The sequence below is a fragment of the Garra rufa genome, chromosome 6 (genome assembly GCF_049309525.1).
Source record: "Garra rufa chromosome 6, GarRuf1.0, whole genome shotgun sequence".
Taxonomy (NCBI): Eukaryota; Metazoa; Chordata; class Actinopteri; order Cypriniformes; family Cyprinidae; genus Garra; species Garra rufa.
The window spans coordinates 45,011,642-45,033,326 of NC_133366.1; the positions used below are offsets into that span (position 1 = coordinate 45,011,642).

The 21,685-nt window shown below is 35.5% G+C and overlaps 3 protein-coding genes across 3 annotated transcripts in view; all 3 read left to right on the top strand.

Moving 5' to 3' along the window:
• The first annotated feature begins 661 nt into the window (after nucleotides 1-661).
• LOC141337503 (nectin-3-like) lies at nucleotides 662-3,416 on the top strand. The gene is made up of 4 exons (XM_073843344.1): nucleotides 662-710; nucleotides 841-1,182; nucleotides 2,165-2,467; nucleotides 2,558-3,416. Exons 1-4 carry the CDS (start codon nucleotides 668-670, stop codon nucleotides 2,695-2,697), a joined length of 828 nt encoding a protein of 275 aa, XP_073699445.1. The 5' UTR covers nucleotides 662-667; the 3' UTR covers nucleotides 2,698-3,416.
• Nucleotides 3,417-5,053: 1,637 nt separating this feature from the next.
• LOC141337414 (uncharacterized) lies at nucleotides 5,054-8,114 on the top strand. Its single transcript, XM_073843232.1, has 3 exons — nucleotides 5,054-5,177; nucleotides 5,415-5,741; nucleotides 5,842-8,114. The coding sequence occupies exons 1-3, from the start codon at nucleotides 5,102-5,104 to the stop codon at nucleotides 5,946-5,948; spliced, it is 510 nt and encodes a 169-aa protein (XP_073699333.1). The 5' UTR covers nucleotides 5,054-5,101; the 3' UTR covers nucleotides 5,949-8,114.
• A 3,464-nt stretch (nucleotides 8,115-11,578) lies between these two features.
• Nucleotides 11,579-21,685, top strand: part of trpc5a (transient receptor potential cation channel, subfamily C, member 5a) — an 82,390-nt gene continuing 72,283 nt past the window's right edge. The window contains exons 1-2 of the mRNA XM_073842667.1: nucleotides 11,579-11,762; nucleotides 11,856-11,915. Of these exons, the coding sequence (XP_073698768.1) occupies nucleotides 11,579-11,762; nucleotides 11,856-11,915 (244 nt within the window). The remainder of the gene's footprint in view (nucleotides 11,763-11,855; nucleotides 11,916-21,685) is intronic.

Below are 21,685 nucleotides of genomic sequence, written 5' to 3' on the forward strand. Positions count from 1 at the left end.
AAACTGTGAAAAAAAAGAAAAGAGAATGGGTATGGATAATTTTGCAAGGCACTGTATTTGAAACAGTTTTCCGAAATATCGTTCAGCAGTGTGGGATGCTGAATATCGTGACCTCATGAATACACACGATATTTACCAAAACACAGTAGCCTACATGAGACAGCAAAACTAACCATTTCTGCATTAATTTTAGTTTCTGGGAAATACTACTGTTCCTGTTTAAGACTGATGATCTATTCCCCAAAGTGTTGAGTCATTTTACCTGCCATAAAATAATACAAAATCCTTTATTTATATAGGAAACTCCAATAATTACCTCAGATTGTAAAGTTGGCAAATAATGAATTTAAATTTAGGCTACATAAACGGAGGAACTTAACATTCATGTACATGCGCCTATCTGTCTTTCAGGACTTTCTGAACACTTTTTTACGTCATATATAAGTCCTTTGGTATGTCCTGAACTTTTAATGTAGCCTATTTTAGTTTACTAGTCTGGACAAAAAAAAGATCATGTCAGCAACGAGATATACCATAGCTTCGGGAAACCCTCAAATGCCCGCTCACAACCGGTAATACTGAAAGGGAAATTCATACTTTCACTTTCTGCTTTACTATATAGCCTATGCCGTTTCTGTTCACAAACAGACCATTCCAACCATTCGACATGTTGTTTTTACTGATCTTAGTTTTAAGCCTCATAAGCAGAGGTTTGTCATTACCTACTTTTTACTCAATAGCCTAGGATTTTCGAGACAAAGCTATAAAGTTTGTAACCTAATAACTAAACTGGATGGATATGACCGGAGGTTTATAACAACTTTTGTTTTTCTCCCACAGCTTATCTTTCGGATATCATAGCAAGAGGAGACACAGCTGTTGAGTTCGGCCAGGATGCTTCGTTCTCTTGTGCGCTGTCAGACGCGTCTGGAGTCAAACAAGTCACTTGGCAGCGGGTGCGCGACACGGAACCGGTACAAACTCTGGCTACTTTCAGCGACCTCTTCAAGGAGCATGTGGATGATCAGTATGTCGGAAAAGTCACTTTCACCGCAGCGTCAGTTAATTCAACGTCCATTATGATAAAGAACGCAACATTTCAAGACGAGGCTTGCTACATTTGTTCTTTCAAAGTGTATCCATTGCAACCTAAACGACAGACGTTGTGCCTCACTGTCAAAGGTAAGCTAAACCCTTGCAATCATGGAAGTCACAAACATTGAACTGTGTTTTTAAGACTAGGGCATGTCAATTTGGGTCAGGCTATAACATGTGTTTTAAATGTGTTAAAACCTTGTACAGTTTCCTTTTTGTGTTTCATAGCTGTTTTGCAGTTTTGATACACTTGAGGTCAAACGTTTATATACACCTTGCAGTCTCTACCAAAATGTTAAGAGTAATCATACAAAATGCATGTTATTGTTTATTTAGTACTGACCTGAATAATCTATTTCACATAAAAGACGTTTACATGTAGTCCACAAGAGAAGGTAATAGTTGAATTTATAAAAACTTTTGGAATTGGAAGATCAGGGTACATTACTTAAATTAAACTTATTTAACTTATTTTGTCTTCTGGAAAATATCGTCTGTAGCTTCTGAAGGGCAGTACTAAGTGAAAAAAAAAACCTGTTTTCACCTGCATCGCTTAATGCATCATGTTTCCTTCTGGAGCATCAGTGAGTGTTTGAACCTTCTGTAATAGTTGCATATGAGTCCCTCTGTTGTCCTCAGTGTGAAAATAAGGATCTTAGAATAATACAGTCATTGTTGGAAAGGGTTGAAATACACAGAAATGCTGAAAAACCAAAGAATTAGTGGGACCTGAAAGATTTTTTAGAACATCAAGGGGCAGTTTAACTAATTTAGGACAAACAAGGGACTCATGAACAACTATCAAAAACAAAACAAACAAACAAACAAAAAAAAAAAAAACAGCTGTGGATCATTCAGGTAACAACACAGTATTAAGAATTGAGGGGATGTAAACTTTTGAAATTCAACTATTTTTCATGTGGACTAAATGTAAACATCTTTTATGTGAAATATCTTATTTAGGTCAGTATTAAATAAAAAAGGAATGCATGCAGCGTTATCCATTGTTTTTGTGTGTGGTATTAAAAGATCGTACATTATTAAGTTCTGTTTTCTGGTGTTTTCGCAGGTATATCAGAAATAACAATAGCGTCAGGGATTCCTGCACCCAGGACTGATCAAGATGTTGTAGTCTCCTGTTCAGCCACTGGTAAACCAGCTCCAACTATCCGCTGGAAATCTGCAGGGAAAGAGTTGAACAACTTTAATCCAAGTAGTTTCACAACTCTCAACAAAGACAGTTCAACCACCATTACGAGCAATCTCACACTTCCACTGTCAGAGTTTCATGGGAAGTACGTGGAATGTGTGGCTCAGAGTGACAACGTGGAGAAGAGCAACCACATCTATGTGCCTGAAGTAGATTATAAAGGTAAGAAGTTCAACATGAGTAACAGCAAAACGTAATAAGATAGTCATTATGATGACATTTCCAAATTTTAATTACATTTTTTTCTTACAGTGAACAACGTTGCAACAAGAAGTTACATCATTACAGTTTCAGTCCTCATTGCCATGGCTGTTGTGGTTCTTGTCATTATTATCATCTGTCTTTACATCAGACTAATGAGTAAGCAGCAAAATCAACCCAACATACTGTAATCTTTTAAGAACATATCTCAATATCAAACTAATTGAATGCATAATGTAATTTTGCTTATTTTTCCCCCCAAGGAGCGACTTTTGGGAAAAAATCATCTTATGAGGACTCCCTTAATGTCGCAAACGAGGAATGTTAACTCTGCTGCTACCTCATAGTATACATTTTTGTTCATGATCTTTGTTAACACGAAGTTTTGGGTTCTAACCTGTGTCTTAAAATTCCTTAAAGGAATCATAAATTTGTTCTCTAGTATTTATTTAATTTATTTATTTATGTTTACATTCCATTGCATTAATACAATTAAATATATATTACCACTGTACAAAATACCATGTCAGAGTATTTTGATCACACAATTACTATTGACAGATGATATTCATACTGTTACTTTAGATTTTTAGGCTCATGCATTTGCACTTTATGACTCAGTTGAATGTACTGACAATGAATTGACACTAATTAGTTTAGAAGTGAAAGTTATGTCATTAATGGGCACAGAAGCTGTTCTGTGGTTTCCTGCAGGAAACTCTACAGGCTGCATACGAGATGACTGCTATTGTTAGTATTTGTAATATTGTTTGTTGTTGACTGCAACAAGTCAAGTGTATCTTGCTGGCCAAAATGATTGGCAAGTAATCATAAAAGGATAAACAAACATATTTGTGTTTCTGAAAAGATTTCTGTGTAATGTATACTATTACCTACCTATATTTCCTGTAATATGTGACTGCAAATAAATGTGAACTGTTGGATTCATTGAATGGATTACTTAATAACATTTTTATACTTTGTATTTTTACCAAATGTGTAAACCCATAGATGGGATAAAAACAGGACATTTATGCAGGAAACACACATGATGACTAAAAATATCATATGTGACCTTGGACCACAAAACCAGTCATAAGGTCAATTGAGATTTGTACATTTCTACTGATGTATGGTTTGTTGGGATAGGGCAATATTTGGCCAAGACCTGAGGGTGCAAAAAAATCTAAATATTGAGAAAATCGCCTTTAAAACTGTTCAAATTAAGTTCTTAGCAATGCATATTACTAATCAAAAATTAAGCTTTGATATATTTACGATAAGACGTGCACAATATTTCCATGGAACATGACCTTTACTTAATATCCTAATGATTTTTTGGCATAAAAGAAAATTTTGACCCATACAATGTAATTTTGGCTATTACTACAAAAATACAAATTTGCCCACTCAGCCTCCAGGCATCCTAGGTGTATATGACTTCCTTCTTTCAGACGAATCCAGTCAGAGTTATATTAAAAATTATCCTGGCATTTCCAAGCTTTAGAATAGAACATAGATGTGTGTTTCTCCTCATCAGTTCAATACAAGTCCAATAAAGTGCACCATCCATAATAAAAAGTGCCTCAAATAGCTCCGGGGAGTGAATGAAGGCCTCCTGTAGTGAAACAATGCATTTTTGTAAGAAACATATCCATATTTAAAACATAAGAATCACTTTAATCTAGCTTGCGTGAGCTGGTCGTAGACAGAAGCAGTTCTGGTTGGATGACGTAGAAAGCCAACAATTTACGTCATTCACCTGGAGCTGCTTCTGTGCACGATTAGCCGGCGCAAGCTAGATTAAAGTGATTCTTACATTTTAAATATGGATATTTTTCTTACAAAAATGCATCAATTCACTACAGGAGGCCTTTTTTATTATGGATGGGTGCACTTTATTGGACTTGTTTTGGACTGATGAAGAGAAATACCCGCCTATGCAAATCTAACTCCAACTGGATTCGTCTGAAAAAAGAAAGTCATATAACCTATGCCTGGAGGATGAGTAAATGATGGGATAATTTTCAATTTTGGATGAACCAACCTTTTAAGACACATATGACAAGATTTTGAGTCATTCTAAAAAACAAAACAAAAAAACAATGCAATTCTGACTTTACATAACATTGCAGATTTTGAAAGGAAGAAAGTGGAAACTATTCAAATAGTGGACAAAAAGGGATGCTCTATCTGGTTTAGCTGAAAATGATGCATTTAAAGCTGTAACCGACTTTTACTGTTAGCAGTGAAAGTTGAGGTATAATTTTAGTACAAGGTAAACCTACTTTATGTGCTTATGCTGCATACAAAATAACTTGCAGTATTAAACCACCACTGAAAACTGAACAACAGTTAATTAGAGATTTAATTACATTTTTGACATTTTGTTTCCTTCAAATAATCAACTTAAAGCTTTCAAACAGCACCACATCCTTTTTTTTCAGTAGGCATGTGGTCTGTGATTGTCTAAAATGATGCATCAATGCTGCATCTGCAGAGTTCAAAGGAAGTTGTCTTTATGTGGTACAGCACCATACAAACTTCAGCCATTTTCAAGTTAGCCATTTCCTCTGACTGACTGAGCACAGAAACATGCCGATCTTTTACCCGACTGCTGCGTTTCTTATAATGGTTGTTCTCTGCATTCAGCCAACTTCTCTATCAGCAGGTAAGTCTCACTCACTTCTTAGGTAAGAATTTTTATATATTTTAATATGTTACTAACAGCAGACGTGCATGGTAGCATTCAGGTTAGCACTTATTTGGCTCTTTTATTGCATAAATGAATAAGTGGGACACATTTGTTAACACCGCTTTCAAAGCTTTCTTTCATTTTGGTATTGAGGTCATTTTTTATATTTTCAGTACTTTTTATGGGCTAATGCAAAATATTTCCCATGTGCAGTGAAAGTGAAATATTCACGTGATCCGGTAACGAAGACTGAAGGTCTTTCGTTGTCTCTCAAGTGCACGGTGGAGTATAAGACACAGGATTGCAACATTGAGACCAATTGGTGGTATGAAAACAGCAGTGCACGTTTTCTCCTCTTTGATCCTAACACATATCTGATCACAGTAAATGAAACAGAAACAGATGAGGACAGGCTAAGGAACATTTTCCTGACATTCAATTCCTTGAAACTTCAAGACAGTGGCTCCTACCAATGTGATGCCACATGTCTCAACAGTGGGACTCAAGCAAAAGGTCATCTTGTGCGTCTCACCGTCACAGGTTTGAGCTGAAAAAACATTATTTTGATTCTTAGTTCTTGTATGTTACAGTGCTCTTGAATGTGACACTTGTTAATGTCACAAACCTCTTTTTCCTACAGCTGATCTAAACAAAGGTCTGAAGGACTCAACATGGAACAGCCAGTCAAAGGCAGACCCAGCTGCGCTAGCACTCAGTGCCTTGATATTATTATTATGGTGTTATTAAATGTGACCCTGGACCACAAAACCAGTCATAAGTACTGTAGCATGATGAAAATGAAAAAATGATTGTTTTTTCCTTTATGCCAGAAATCATTAGGATATTAAGTAAAGATCATGTTCCATGAAGATATTTTGTTAATTTCCTACCGTAAATATATCAAAACGTAACATTTGATTAGTAATATGCATTGCTAACTTCATTTGGACAACTTAAAACCATACATCAATGGAAAGTCCTATTCCAGAAATATACTAGTTTTGTGGTCCAGGGTCACAAATAACATTGTGTTTTCAGTATGGAGCAATATACATGACATGCACTGTTAAATCTGCTACTGACTGGACTTTTCTAGTATCCTAGACGTGATCCAAAGTCTTAGATTCAATTCTTATAATGTGACAGCATATGTACCTAAACATTTGTTTAGGGTTGGTACTTGATAATGAATATTATTATTATTATTATTATTTTTACCATTTATATTGTTACACTGCTGTACAAATTTGAGTTTTATTAGAATGCTGTTTTATTTTGTAAAAAGGATCATGCATTACACAGTTTGTATGTTAAATGACTTGTTGTGCCACATTCATTCTAACTGGAACATTTTAGTGCAGTGGCTTGTGGCTTAAAATGAAACCAAGCTCATCTTGCTGAATGGAAGATGAGCCTCCACAAGTCTAAAAAAATGCTTTTACTGTGCAAATGTGGTGAACACACAGTTACCTACTGCAGAAACAAAGTCATGTGTACAGTGAAGGCACAAGCAGTGTAATGCATTTTTTTGCATTTGATTGTGCACATGTGACATAGTTCCCTTTTTCTAACAGTCAATAATTGCTACCAAAAGAGGCTGAATACTAATTTGCATGCCAGTGCAACACCATAAAAGTATGATATTTTACGTATGCATATGGTTTACCTCAAGCATTGGGCACACTTTATAGCCCACAACTTTTTACAGGGTTAAGTTCTTACAGGGATAGTTCACCCAAAACCGAAAATTTGATGTTCATCTGCTTACCCCCAGGGCATCCAAGATGTAGCCTAGGTGACTTTGTTTCTTCAGTAGAACACAAACAAAGATTTTTTAACTCAAACTGTTGCAGTCTGTCAGTCATATAATGGCAGTCAATGGTTACTAAATCTTTTAGAGAAAAAAAAAAAAAAAACATACACAGACAAAACCAAATTAAACTCTGCGGCTCATGACCAGATGAAATGGCTAACTTGAATATGGCTACCTCAAGTTTGCCTGACTATATAAAGATGACTTCTTGAGACACAAAACGATTGGCCTGTGCAAGAAACTAAACAGTATTTATATCAATATTTACCTCTGATCCACCACGTTCCCGAACGTTCAGCTGTTTGAAGCGCGTGCACATCAGCCGGCGCGCGACGCGTCAACGTGCTCTGGCAATGTAGTCGGTGAAAAGTCAACACTCCCAGATGAGTTCGTGCAAGGAAACATAATCTTTTAGTTTTTAATCGGTTGCCAGAGTCATGATAAGCACAAGTAATTACCATTTTGAGAGGCCAATATGGACTATGTAAACAATGAGTGACTTATATGCGTGACAGATCGCTTCCGCGCGTGCATCTATGTTGACGCATTACGCGCGGGCTGATGTGAATGCGCTCAGGAGAGTAGTACTCTCTGGATTCAGAGGTAAATAATGATATAAATACTGTTCCGTTTTTTGCACCGACCGATCAGATCGTTTTGTTTCTTAAGACCTCAATGTATCATCACGAGCCGCATCATGGTTTAATTTGGTCTTGAAGATTTGGTAACCATTGACTGCCATTATGACAGACTGCAACGATTTGAGTTGAAAATCTTCGTTTGTGTTCTATTGAAGAAAAAAAGTCACCTACATCTTGGATGCCCTGGGGGTAAGCAGATAAACATCAAATTTTCATTTTTAGGTGAACTATCCTTTTAAGTTAAAACAAAACAAAATCTACTTAGACATTCAAAAAGTGCACAGGTTTAGATGCAAACCAAGGGATATGGAGGATTTAAGGATCTAAGAGAGAAATACTGCCATCTACTGGATATCAGATGTCTTATGGAAGTCACTGGAATATTTTTCTCATGTCTGTGATGTAATCAACTCATGAACCAAGTAATTAAAGGTGTTTCTTTTGTGGCTAGTAATAAAACTAATGTTGTTTGAGCATTGCACTTCTGATGCTAAGAATGACAGTTTGAAGGAGAATTTAACATCAATATTTTATATAACCAAGCACACTAAACCTGAAAAAAGATCTGATTACCTATTAAATGAGTTTGGAATAATTCATAATGAGGGGCTAAAGTGACACATGACAACCAGGTTTTATCTTCTATCACTAGAGACTCACACTAGAGAGATGTGAGATTTAAATGCCTTAAGAAAGCACATCTGCAAAATGAACCTTCAGTCAGCTTGTACGGTCCGTTGACTTCCTCTTTCTTTTCCAGTCAGTGTCTCTCTCCCTATTTAGTTCTCTCTTAATGGTGACTTTATCCAAGAATGTGCCAGGTAATTCTGCAATTTCATTTTTTAGTTTCTTCTATCTTGAGAAAACACCGAAAACACCCTCCGTCATTTTCTGCTGGTCACTTAGTGCTGAATGACTTTATCTAAGTACTAAGGTTTTAAGGGACTGTTATAATAATTAGGGGCCAAGCATTCGTTGGTGTTCTTATTATTCTGCTTCTTCTTCTTTTTATTTTTGCGCTGAGGAAGTCTATGGCAGCCCATAGAACCGCTTGTGGGAAAGTCATGAAATTTGGCACACAGATAGAGGACAGTCTCAACATTACACAAAGCAATTTGGAGTCTCTAACTCAAAATCTCTAGTGCCACCAAAATTGTCCAAAATTTCACTCATGTTCATGCTAATAACTTTTTTAAACTCATCCTAGATGGTTTATCAAATTTTCACCTAAATTGGCTCAGATCATCTTCAGCCCATGCTGGCAAGAAGTTATGGAATTCAAGTTAATAGTCAAACCGTTCTTGAATATTGTGCCAATGAATTCAACGAAAAACACACAAAAATGGATGTGAAGCCATATCTCTGCAACAGTTTGACATATTGAGACCAAACTTGGTGTGTGTTATGACAACCATGACCTGAGCCTACCTACCTACGGTTATAATTTATGTTGAAGATTTACTTTTTTGAACTCCTCCTAGATCGTTGGTCCGAATGTCACAAAATTTTGCTCAGATCATCTTCAGACCATGCTGACAAAAAGTTATGGATTTCGTGTCAATATACAAAACACTGTGTTTGAGGCTGTATCTCTGCAAAGCCTTGACATATTGACACCAAACTTTGTGTGTGCCATTGTCATTCATTAACAATTAATGACATTTCAAAAAAATATATATTTGATTGCTTTAGTATTTTTTAATGAAACTGGTCTCAAAATATTCCTTGGTTAATGGCGAGAACATAGATTTGGTCAGACAAACTTCCTGTCCACCATTTTTATTTATGTTGAAAACCTACTTTTTTAAACTCCCCCTTGACCATTAGTCCAATTTTCACCAAAATTGAATGAAACTATTTTTAGACTGCGCTGACAAAAAGTTATGAATTCCGTGTTGATAGAAAAAACTGTTTTTGTATAGCACCACAACAAATTTGAGGCATGATGCCAGACTACGTCTGAGGCTGTATCTCTGCATAGCTTTGACATATTGAGGCAAACTTTGTGTGTGCCATTATCACCTCACACAGAACAGATTACAGCGCCACCCACTGGTCAAAAGTAATAACAGTTAATAAAGCTACAGTTGATCTGATGCTTGCTTGCTTCTGTAATGCTTGGCCCCTTAATTGCTGCTTGCAGCTATATTTATATTTCACAACTGTTTTTACTTTCTGCTTATTGCAGTCATGTTAGTTCAGTCATGCTTTATAATATTTTTGAGTCAAATTAAACCAGTTAATTACAACATGAAGTGCATTTTAGCCTGACACAACAGCAAAAATGCAAAAAAAAAAATTTGTCATGAACTAAAAAACCCATATGTTCCTTCAAGGAATCATGAACTTATTTATTTATTTTATTTATTTATGTTTACATTACTAAATAGTATTCCATTGCATTAATACAGTCAGAGTGTTTTGAGCACAGAGAATAACTATATTGTAGACAGATAATATTCATACTTTAGACTTTCAGGCTCATACATTTGCACTTTATGAATCAATTGAATGTAAAGCCATGCAAAAGTCAGAATTGCAAGTTATTTACGCAGAATTGTGAGATATTCTGAGAAAGAAAATCTGAATTGTGAGATAAGAAGTCCCAGTTACTGTTCTTTTTACTGTTCAGAATATCTGACATTGTGCAAAAAAAGAAAAAGGAATGCTCTGTCTGGTTTAGCCGAAAATGACGCATTTAACGCTGTAACCACGTTAGCAGTAAAAGTTGACGTACGATTCTTATACAAGGTCTAAGGTGTTACATGCTGCATAAAAGGTGTTTATGCAGCATTGAACACAACTTGCAGTTTCAAACCACCACCAGCGAAAGCCGAACACAAGTTCATTTTGAGATTTTGTTCTCTCATCTGCTACATCTTTTTTTCAGCAGGTTTGTGATCTGTGATTGTCTAAAATTATACTGCATTTGCAAAATTCAATGGAAATCATCTATATATAGTAAGACAATCGTCAGGTAGCCATATTCAAGTTAGCCATTTCATCTGCTTGAGCACAAAAACATGCAGATGCTTCACCCGCCCGCTGTGATTCTTATAATGGTTGTTTTCAGCAGTCAGCCGACCTCTCTAACAGAAGGTAAGTCTAATTCAATTAATATTTATATACATTTTATATTTCAAAGTACACTGTAGTGCAGTATGTGACTGCCAGCAGACATGGTGGAATTCTGAACAGCACTTATTTGCTAGTTTTTTTTTTGTTTTTTGTTTTTAAACATTGGACACAGTTGTGACCCTGGACCACAAAACCAATCATAATTTTTCTTAAATTGAGATGTATGCACCATATGAAAATGAATTCGCTTTTCATTGATGCATGGTTTGTTAGTATAGGGCTATATTTGGCTGAGATACAACTATTTGAAAATTTCAAATCTGAGGGTGCAAAAAAATCAAAATACTGAGAAAATCGCCTTTAAAGTTGTTCAAATGAAGTTTTAAGCAATGCATATTACTAATCAAAAATGAAGTTTTGATATACTTACCGTAGGAAATTCACAAAATATCTTCATGGAACATGATCTTTACTTAACATTCTAATGATTTTTGGCATGAAAGAAAAATTTATCATTTTAACCCCTAAATATATTTTTGGCTATTGCTACAAATATACCCGTGCTACTTAAGATTGGTTTTGTGGTCCAGGGTCACATTTGTTTTTAATTAAGCTTTTTGTGAAAGTCATTTTGGTGCTCAGGTTGTTTTTGATACACTCTGTATTTCTAATGCACTAATACAAAATATTTCCCATATGCAGTGACTGTGAGATACTCGGGCAATTCGATAACGAAGACTGAAGGTCTTTTGTTGTCTCTGAAGTGCACAGTGGAGTATAAGACACAGGACTGTGACATTCAGACCACATGGTGGTATAAAAATTGCAGTGGGCATTTTCCCATTATGGATCCTAACACATATCTGATCACAGTGAATGAAACAGAAAGAGCCGAGCACAGGCTACGGAACATTTTCCTGACAATTAGTTCCTTAAAACTTCAAGACAGTGGCTTCTACCAGTGTGATGCCACATGTCTGAAGAGTGGGACTCAAGCAAAAGGCCATTTCATACGCCTCAACGTCACAGGTTTGAGCTAAAAAAAAAAACTTTTGATTCTTAGTTGTTGTACATTACAGTGCCCTTGTATGTGACACTTGATACATACCTTTTTTTCTACAGCTTATCAATACAAAGGTCTGAAGGTCTCAACATGGAGTGGCCAGTTAAAGGCAGACACAGGTGCACTAGCACTCAGCGCCTTATTATTGTTATTATGTTGTTATGGTTATTAAATGACATTGTGTTTTCCATTGTGACCAACTGGACTTTTCTTGTATAGATGTGATTCTAGTTCTTATAATGTGACACCAAATGTTATTTCAGAGTTGGTTACCTGATGATTCTTTTTTCTTTAATCATTGCCATGCATTGTTACACTGCTGTACAAATTGAGTTTACTGGAAAGTGAAAGGGATAATGCATTGCACAGCCTGTATGTTACATAATGTTGTGCAACTGTAGTGGAACATTTCAGTGCAGTGGTCCATGCTTGTGGCTGAAACTGAAACCAAGCTCATCTTGCTGAACAGAAGATGAGCCTCTAAAGGTGTTAAAAATGCTTTTACTGGTGAAATGTGCTGAACGAAGACACACAGTTACCTCATGCAGAATCAAAGCCATGTGCAAAGTGAAGACATAAGTAGTATAATGCATTTTTTGTTGCATTTGACCATAAACATATGATACAGTAAATAATTATTACTATAAAAATAGGCTGAATACTAAGTTGCATGCCAATGCAACATCATAAAAGCATACTGCACTGGTATGCAAATAAGCATAATTACACCATTAGGACTTATAGTTTACCTCAAAGCATCTGGTTCACTTTTTTGAGTAAATACTTAAGACATCCCAAAAGAGTGCAGATGTAGATGCACATCAAGGGATTTGAATGATTTTGACTGATGTCCAGAGAGAAATACTGCCATCTACTGGATATCAGATGTATAGAAATCACTGGAGGACATAATATTTCTCTCTATGATGTATAGAGAGATGTAATGTCTGTGATGTATGCAACTCATAGATCCAGTAATTAAAGACGTTTCTATAATAAACCTTCTAAGGTTGTGCGAGCATTGCATTTCTGCCTGAGATGATAAGAATGACAGTTTGGAGGAGAATTTAACATCAGTATTTTCTATAAGCAAGCACACTCAACCTGAAAAAAGGCCTGATGACCTATTAAATGAGATTGGAGTAAAGTGATTCATGGTCATGAGGGGCTAAAGTGACAGATGACAACCACCTTTTACTTTCTATCACTATGAGATGTAAGTGCCTTGTACGGCTTGTACGGTCCGTTGGCTTCCTCTTTCTTTTCTTGTCAGCCTCTCTCTCCCTATTTAGGCTAGTTCTCCCTTCATGGTGACCTTATCCAAGAGCTATGCCAGGTAATTCTGTAATTTCATTTTTAGTTAGCCAATCTCAAGAAAACACCAAAAACTCCCGCCGTCATTTAAAGCTTGTCACTCAATAGTAAAATGATTATATCTAATTACAGTAACTAAGCTTTTTATGGAGTCGTATATGTTTTACATTATATAAGGATTGTATTTCACAACTGTTGTATTTTCTTACCCCTGAAATGTTCTTTTTTTTATCTTGTAAAAATCTTATAGACAGAGACTTACAACTTCCCCTACAGGTTGAACAACACTTGTGTCTTGAAAAACAATTTCCTTTTTTGTTTTCAAATTATTGGCAGAACAAGCAGGGTTAGAGTGGATGTTTCACGGTGCTCTGCTTATGTCACCAAAAAGTACAGTCAAAAATACTATTGGTATTCAAATTATTGGTAACCAATGGGACTTAAACCTATGGGTCATTCCTGGTATTCGGTACCTTTTGTGTCTCCAGTATAGATCACAATCGTATTTCCTTGAACAATATAAATTTCAAAGTGGTTTTAGTCATAAATAAAACCATTTGAACTTTAAAGGATTAGTTCACATCCAACATAAAAAAAATCCTGATTATTTTTCTCACCCTCATGTCATCCAAGAATGTTTTTGGATGAAAACATTCCAGGTTTTTTCTCCATATAGTGGACTTCTATGGTGGCCAATGGGCTGAAGGTCCAAATTGCTGTTTCAATGCAGCTTCAAAGGGCTCTACATAAACCCAGCTGAGGAATAAGGGTCTTATACAGCGAAACAATTGGTCATTTTCTAAGAAAAATACTAATTTATACTTTTTGACCAGAAATGCTCATCTGGCTTGACCTCACTATTACGTAATGTGTTTACAAAGCGAACGTGCAAAGAAAGTCAAACAACCTTTACAATATAAGAATTTTAACCAAAGTACACAGATGGAGAACTAACTGCATGTGACTTTTCCAATGTGATTACACAATGCATAAAGACGCGCATCGCAGAGCTATGAGCATTTGTGGTTAAAAAGTATATAAATTTTCATTTTTTTTTTAAGAAAATGACCAATCATTTCAATAGATAACTCCCTTATTCCTCAGCTGGGATTGTGTAGTGCCCTTTGAGAATGCATTAAAACTGCAATTTGGACCTTTAACCCACTGATCCCCATTGAAGTTCACTATATGGAGAAAAATCCTGGAATGTTTTTCTTTTCTCTGTGACTGAAGAAAGAAAGACATGAACATCTTGGATGAAACGGGGGTGAGTAAATTATCAGGAAACTTTAAAACTTTCAAATATTTAGTCTTTCTTTTCATAAATTCACATGGTTAAGGAGCAATTTGACTAAAATTATTCATACGGTCACTAAACTTCTTTACTAAACTGTTCACTAAGGTTTAAATTCACTGCCATGTGTATAATAGTTTGTCACTCTGAGAAACCTGTAAACACCTGCTTACCCACTCATTCATTTGTAATTAGATGTCAGTGTGATAAACCAATCTCTCACCAGTTCTAGCCCCATACTTTGCATGCATCCAAATTACACCCAGGTTTAATGTATTATTTAATAGAGCCATCCAGCACAGTTCAAATACAAATGAGCAAGGAGGGCTTGTCCATTGTTAATGCGGCTCATTGCGGAAATTGTAGGTGTCTGTTTTTATAGAGGAATCATTTTAAGCTCTTTATCAATTATTCATTTCCAGGAACGACTGTAGCAAGCAACTGTGGATAAATTGCCATAATATATTATCAGGATGTTTAACATAATGAATCTAACGGGAGTGTAAACCATTTTAAAGGAAGGGTTCTCTCAGAAACTAATATTTCTTCACCCTCTGGTAGATATATATATTTGTTTCTTCATCATAACAGATTTGGAGAAATTTTGCATTACATCACTTGTTCACCAATGAAACCTCTGTAGTAAATGGGTGCCGTCAGAATGAGAGTCCAAACAGCTGATAAAAACATTACAATAATCCACACCAATGGCATGGGACTTAGCAACATTTTGCATTTCATTTCATAATGATGGATTTGATTATTACAAATAAGCAGCTTTTTACTTCACAAGATTTTTTAAAATGTTTTTATTCAGCTGTTTGGCCTCTCATTCTGACGGTACCCATTCACTGCAGAGGATCCAGTAGTGAGCAAATAATGTAACGATAATTTTCTTCAAAACTGTTGAAGAAACAAATTAAATTACATCTGAGGGTTTTCAGCAAATGTTCATTTTTGGGTGAACTATTCCTTTAAATGGTATGAAGAAAGAATACTTTTAAATCACTTTTAAATAAATGATCAAACAAACAATAAATTTGCAAACAAAAGAGAGCTTTTCTGAGTGTTTGCTTATGCTTTCTTTCTTTAGCAAAATATAAAATCATAAGTCATACTAAAATATCATCAAATCATAATGCAGCAAGATTCAGGCATTTTAAGTGCGCCTGCAGTGTCTTCTGATGGACACTGTAACTTCCTACTTCCTTATCACTGACACTAATGAATAAAATAAATGACTTTTCAGAAAATATTCACTGAACACAGTGAATAATATGTGCTGAGTTCTGTTAAATCTGACAGAGTCTGTAATGTTATGTTTCCAACAAAGCAACATCGATAGATAATGAAACCTCAGTAGGATTTCTTCCGATTGGACAGTGGCTCACAGTAGATGTAAGGAGAAAGAATGTCATATTCCTTTGTGGAAGGGAAGCAAATTTATTATTTATTATTACTTGAATAGATGGAGAGGAATCTGGGCAGAAACAATTGCTACATGTGGATGTTCATAGATAAGTGTACTTATGCACTGAGATGCTTTCATTGCAGCAATAAACATTCACCAGGACTGAAGCATTTAATGTATTAGTCATCTCAAGAAGCGTATTGTAAACTCATATTTTAACTTAACCACTGGGTAAAATATATCCCTTTCACCAAATTAAGTAATGGTACAGCAAACTGCAAAATTCATCTTGAAAAAATACAACTAAAAATAGAAATAATCCCTGGATTTACTACATTCACAGTGGGGAAATGTTTGTATTTTCTAACCCACAGCTCTTATACCTTCCCTTGCCATTTTAATTATTTAGCATGTGTTGGTCATGTTTTGTCTGGACTGAATGCAATCAGTAAAACCTGAAATCATCACAGCTAAATGTCAAAACAGTGTGAACAAAAAATTCTTTGGTGAGACACAATTTTCACTTAGAAATTGCTAAATTTCACAATTACAGAAAAAAGGAGTATAAAAACTAAAACAAACATAAATAATTTCTTTATGAGAACTTTCTACTGCAGTTACCTAGTTTAAATTAATAGAAAAGTTCACCCAAAAATTGAAAATTTTAATGAAAACGTACTCACACTCAGACCATCCAAGATGTAGATTTGAGTAAATTTAGCATTATATCACTTGCTTACCAATGAATCTTCTGTAGTGAATGGGGGCCGTCAGAATGAGAGTCAAAAAAACACAATAATCCACATGACTCCATTCCATCAGTTACCGTATTGTAAAGCAAAAAGCTGAAAAGCAAAAAAAAAAAAAAAAAAAAAAAATCAAACCATTGCTTTAGGCTTAGGCTATCTGTATGCTATCACATACTGTCGTTTCTGGGCAAAATTGAAGTCCATAATAATGCTTCCTCCAGTGATCCATCCCCTGTTATCCTCTTGCATCAAAATCCACCTTTGTTTGTTTGATTTCCTATCCTATCATAGTTTACAGAAATTCAATTTCTTATAATTTCCAAAAAGATTCCATTCATATTCTCAAAACTAAAAACTTAAAATTTCCTTTATCTCCCAAAATTAAAGAAATTCATTTAAAATTTTTAAATGAGATATATTCAATTCAATTCAATTCAATTCAATTCAAGTTTATTTGTATAGCGCTTTTCACAATACAAATCGTTGCAAAGCAGCTGTACAAAAAAAATGTAGGCTAGTACAATATATTTAGTAGCTTATTAGTGGTGACTACTGTATGTTAAGTCGATGTACATATGGTATAAATATTAAAAACAGTAATGGTGTAATCAAAAACAGATGATGAACACTAATAGTAATGATTATGTGTTGCAATCAAACTTGTAGAAAAATTGTGTAGTGCTGTATGTTGTTTCAAGGCTGGCATCATCGGCGGTCCTTTGGGGAAATCCTGTGGCAGAAACAGAGAAACAAACTATATATCCATCCAGTGAAATATATCCATCCAGTGAGTACTTAAGACTTAGATTTGCATTTAATACTAACAAATGTATATTCTGTGATGACACTGAAACCACAGATCACTTGTTTTTTCATTGCATGTATGTGGATGCGTTATGGTTGGATATCCATGACTGGCTTTACCCAAAGGTATGTTACCTTGATGAATTGTAATGAACTATAGCAAAGATGATCTTCTGGTAAATAACATCCTCATGTTAGGTAAATTCTACATACGAAATACTTGAAAGTAAAACCAACCTTTTGTGCATTCCATAATGAATTTATTTTGTATACAAAAGCCCTAAAGGTAATGAAAGGTAAAAATGCTTTTTCTATTATTTTTGTATGGACCTGTTCTGTATATTGTAATATAAAGATGTTTTGATATTGCCAAGTTTGTAAATGAATGATTGTTCAATAAAATTTGATTTGAAATTGTTTGTTTGAACTGTTTTCATTTGTAAACAGTTGTAAAGAGGTGCTTGTTTTTTTTTTTTTTTTTTTTTACATATTTCTCTCCTGATTCAGACAGGACAACTTTTTTTTTTCTGTAGAAAGCAATATTATAAATAGAGAACTCTTATTTTAGCCAGAACCAGTGATTTTTGCTTCACAAGACATAATTGACTGGAGTCTTTTGAACTCTCATTCTATTAGCAAATTTAAATTTTTGGGTCAACTGTTCCTTTAATAATGGGTTTGCACTTACGTCACGATTTGGTCAGTTTCCCGGCTACGCAGTAATACTGGCGATACTCAAAAGTAAATAACAGCATGGACTGCACAGCTAATGTACAACTAAATACATTGTTCTGCTAATTTATGCTGTTTAAACCATGTTAAAAATGTGTGGAAGCTGCTAAATTATATAGAAAAGGACTTAAGTAGTAGGCAGAAAAAGGGTAGTGTTTTGACAAACTAAAGTTAATAGGTGGTAAAGATATATACAAGCAGTATTAATTAAGATATTAGCCTAATATATAACCTACCTGACCAGAAATGATAAGAACAAATATGAATGTTGTCAAGATTTTTGCCCCAGAAATCCTGGTTCACTTTGGCCAACCACAAACGCCTTTTGTTGCCCAGACAGTTTTTTGCACTCTTGTCCTTGATTTGTTAGAACGTCTGGCAGTCTATAGTACAAATGTTTTTCATGGTCAGACCGATTAGTACAGCCCAAAACATGACAATACCTGACCAATTTCAGCAACAATAATCAGCAAAATATGCCAGTTTTGTTCGGTTTGTAGGCATTGTTTAAATTCAGTGCTGCAACATGCTGCATACCATGCTGCACATGGTAATGTGTTGCTTTTGCCAACAAGGAAAAGGTAACTGGTGCATTAGTTTTCTTCATTTGTGTATAGTGTTTTCATGACTTTAATATTAGATGTAAATTCAAGAAAAAGATGTAGCTTTGGTTGAGGGAAGAGAGCCCAGAACCATCTGACAAGATTAGGGAAATTTCCCTTTGATGATGGATTGAGCTGCGAGGAGGTGTGTATTTAATGATTATTTAATGGCGATGAGTGTGAGCTCACAGTGGGACTCTGTAATGTTTCTCTTGTGTTCAGGTCCTCAGCTAATAAGGGCAAAACGGCTATTGTGAATCACATCTATGCCTTGAGGCGGCTAGAAGAACTGCCAGTCAATATCCAGGGACATAAATTTCCAAAGCTCTGTCCAAACACATCAATGACTCACACATTTGAGAGCGGCTGCTGTTACGTCTCTGATTCTGCTTGCAATTACAGACAAGTCAAAGTGAAGAGACATTTAGCAGTGAATATTATTTTATGATGACAGTCATGCCTTATTGGCATTCATCCACATATTCAAACATGCCAGTCAGTTGCTGTTTGGTGCTTAGTGTCCAAGAATCACATTAACAGTTATTTAAAATATATAGCCTTATTTTTTTTGTTTTTACCATATATGATATATGAACACCTTAGAGTTGACAAGACATTCATTGATGGACTGGAGTTGTGTGGATTATTGTGATGTTTTTATCAGCTGTTTGGACTCTCATTTTGGCAGCACCCATTCACTGCAGAGGATCCATTGGTGAGCAAGTGACGCTAATTTCTCCAAATCTGTTCTGATGAAGAACTAAACTAATGTACATCTTATATACATACTGGTCTGAGGCTGAGTACATTTTCAGCAAAATGTCATTTTTGGGTGAACTATTCCTTTAGTTGACATACATTAAAGAAATAGTTGACCCAAAAAATGTATGAAATTTACTTACTCTCAGGCCATTCAAAATGTATATGAGTTTGAATGGCTGCCGTTAGAATGTGAGTTCAAACAGTTGCTAAAAATGTCACAACAATTCACATGTAAGTAATCCACAAGCTGGATATATGTTATAAACAAATCCATCAAGACATTTTTAACTTCAAACCAGTGCTATCGGCTAAATTGCTTTCTCCAGTGAAAATGTTGTCTCATCTGAATCAGGAGAGAAATATGGAGAGATCAAGCACCAGTCCTAAACAAATAGATGTGAAAGTAAAACAGAGGATTGACTTTTACTCTGGAGGAAGCATTGGATTATTACTTTGTACAGAAGCGACAGTTAAAATGCAGATAAAAAGCCTTAATAATGGAAACTGTTATCCATTACTGTTAAATCAACTTAAAACTTTAAGTTATTTCAACTCATGTCAATAAAATCAGTTAAAATGACTTGTACTTTTAAGTTGATTTAACTTATGAGTTGAAATTACTTGTAGTTTTATGTTGATTTAACTTAAAATGTTAAGGCAACTGCTGAACTTACAAAGTTGAAACTGGTGAAAACTTTTTACACTGTACAAACATGCAGCTTTTCACTTTACAAGATGTTAATTAATGGACTGGAGCTGTGTAGATTACTTGTGGATTATTGTGATGTTTTTATCAGCTGTTTGAACTCTCATTCTGAAGGCACCCATTCACTGCAGAGGATCCATTGGTGAGCAAATGATGTAATGCTAATTTCTCCAAATCTGTTCTGATGAAGAAATAAACTAATTTGAGACCCTGGACCACAAAACCAGCACAGGTATGTTTGTAGCAATGGGTCAAAATGATCCATTTTTATTTCATGGCAAAAATCATTAGGATATTAAGTAAAGATCATGTTCCATGAAGATGTTTTGTAAATTTCCTACAGTAATTATATCAAAACTTCATTTTTTGATTAGTAATATGCATTGCTAAGAACTTAATTGGACAACATTAAAGGCGATTTTCTCAATATTTAGATTTTTTTGCACCCTCAGATTTCAGATTTTCAAAAAGTTATATCTCGGACAATTGACACTTATGACTGGTTTTGTGGTCCAGGGTCAGAGAGTGAGTACATTTTCAGCAAATTTTCAGTTTTGGATGAACTATTTCTTTAAAAAGTTGGATTTTTAAAAGTAGTCATATTTTGCGTCTTGACAACGAAATGGAAAAATTGCAATCCAGCATAAACATTATTCAAAACGTCTCCTTTTGTGCTCAAAAACTCTATAAAGACTTGGAACGACGTCTGATTAAACGATACCAGAATTTCCTTTGTAGATGTAGCCTATCTATTTCTGTAACAGTATGATTCCCATTGGAAGGAATGTAATATCGTAGCAAAATCATCCCTAACTCCAACATTTAAGAGTTAAATTATAAGAAGGGAAACCCCGTAAGTGTTAACCAATAAAAGAAAACTTGTAGCAATTCTAACGGCTGTGTGATGTCACGAATCAAGCGCCACAGCAGCATCCCTCAGTCTGACACCATGACAACCGCAGCGCGCGAACGCTGGAATCTTTGCAGTTGCCGCGAAGCCCAATATGAAGACAAGATGCCGCCATACGAGCGCTAGACGCACTTGTTCTTTTAAAATATTCCACGCTCCGCACTTTTGGAAAAAGACGTCGGAGATTCGCAAAACCACCTGTATCTAGCGTCCGTTGGCAATGTGAGTTAAACAGCCTTTCTGCTGACCAAACCTCGATATTTCTGTCCCTGTGAGAACTGCGCTGCGTTGAATAGACTGAAATAAGCCGCGCGCACAGGAGGGATAAAATGCGCATTGTAGTCAGGGATGCTCCTCATGGCGTTTACGCGTGGAGAGCCCAATGGGGCGTTTGTGCAGTGCGTGTTAATGCATGTGTGAGAGAGTAAGAAAGGAAAATAGAGGAAAGAAAAGAGGCTTGTACAGTCGCCGAACGCGTTCCACTGGTTCTACATGGGGAATATGAGGATCTCGTGAGGACGCCAATGATAAATAGTATTCCAGACTCTCCTGCCACATAAGAAGACCACGGAGCACCCTCCGTGTTTGATACGAGGGGCGATACA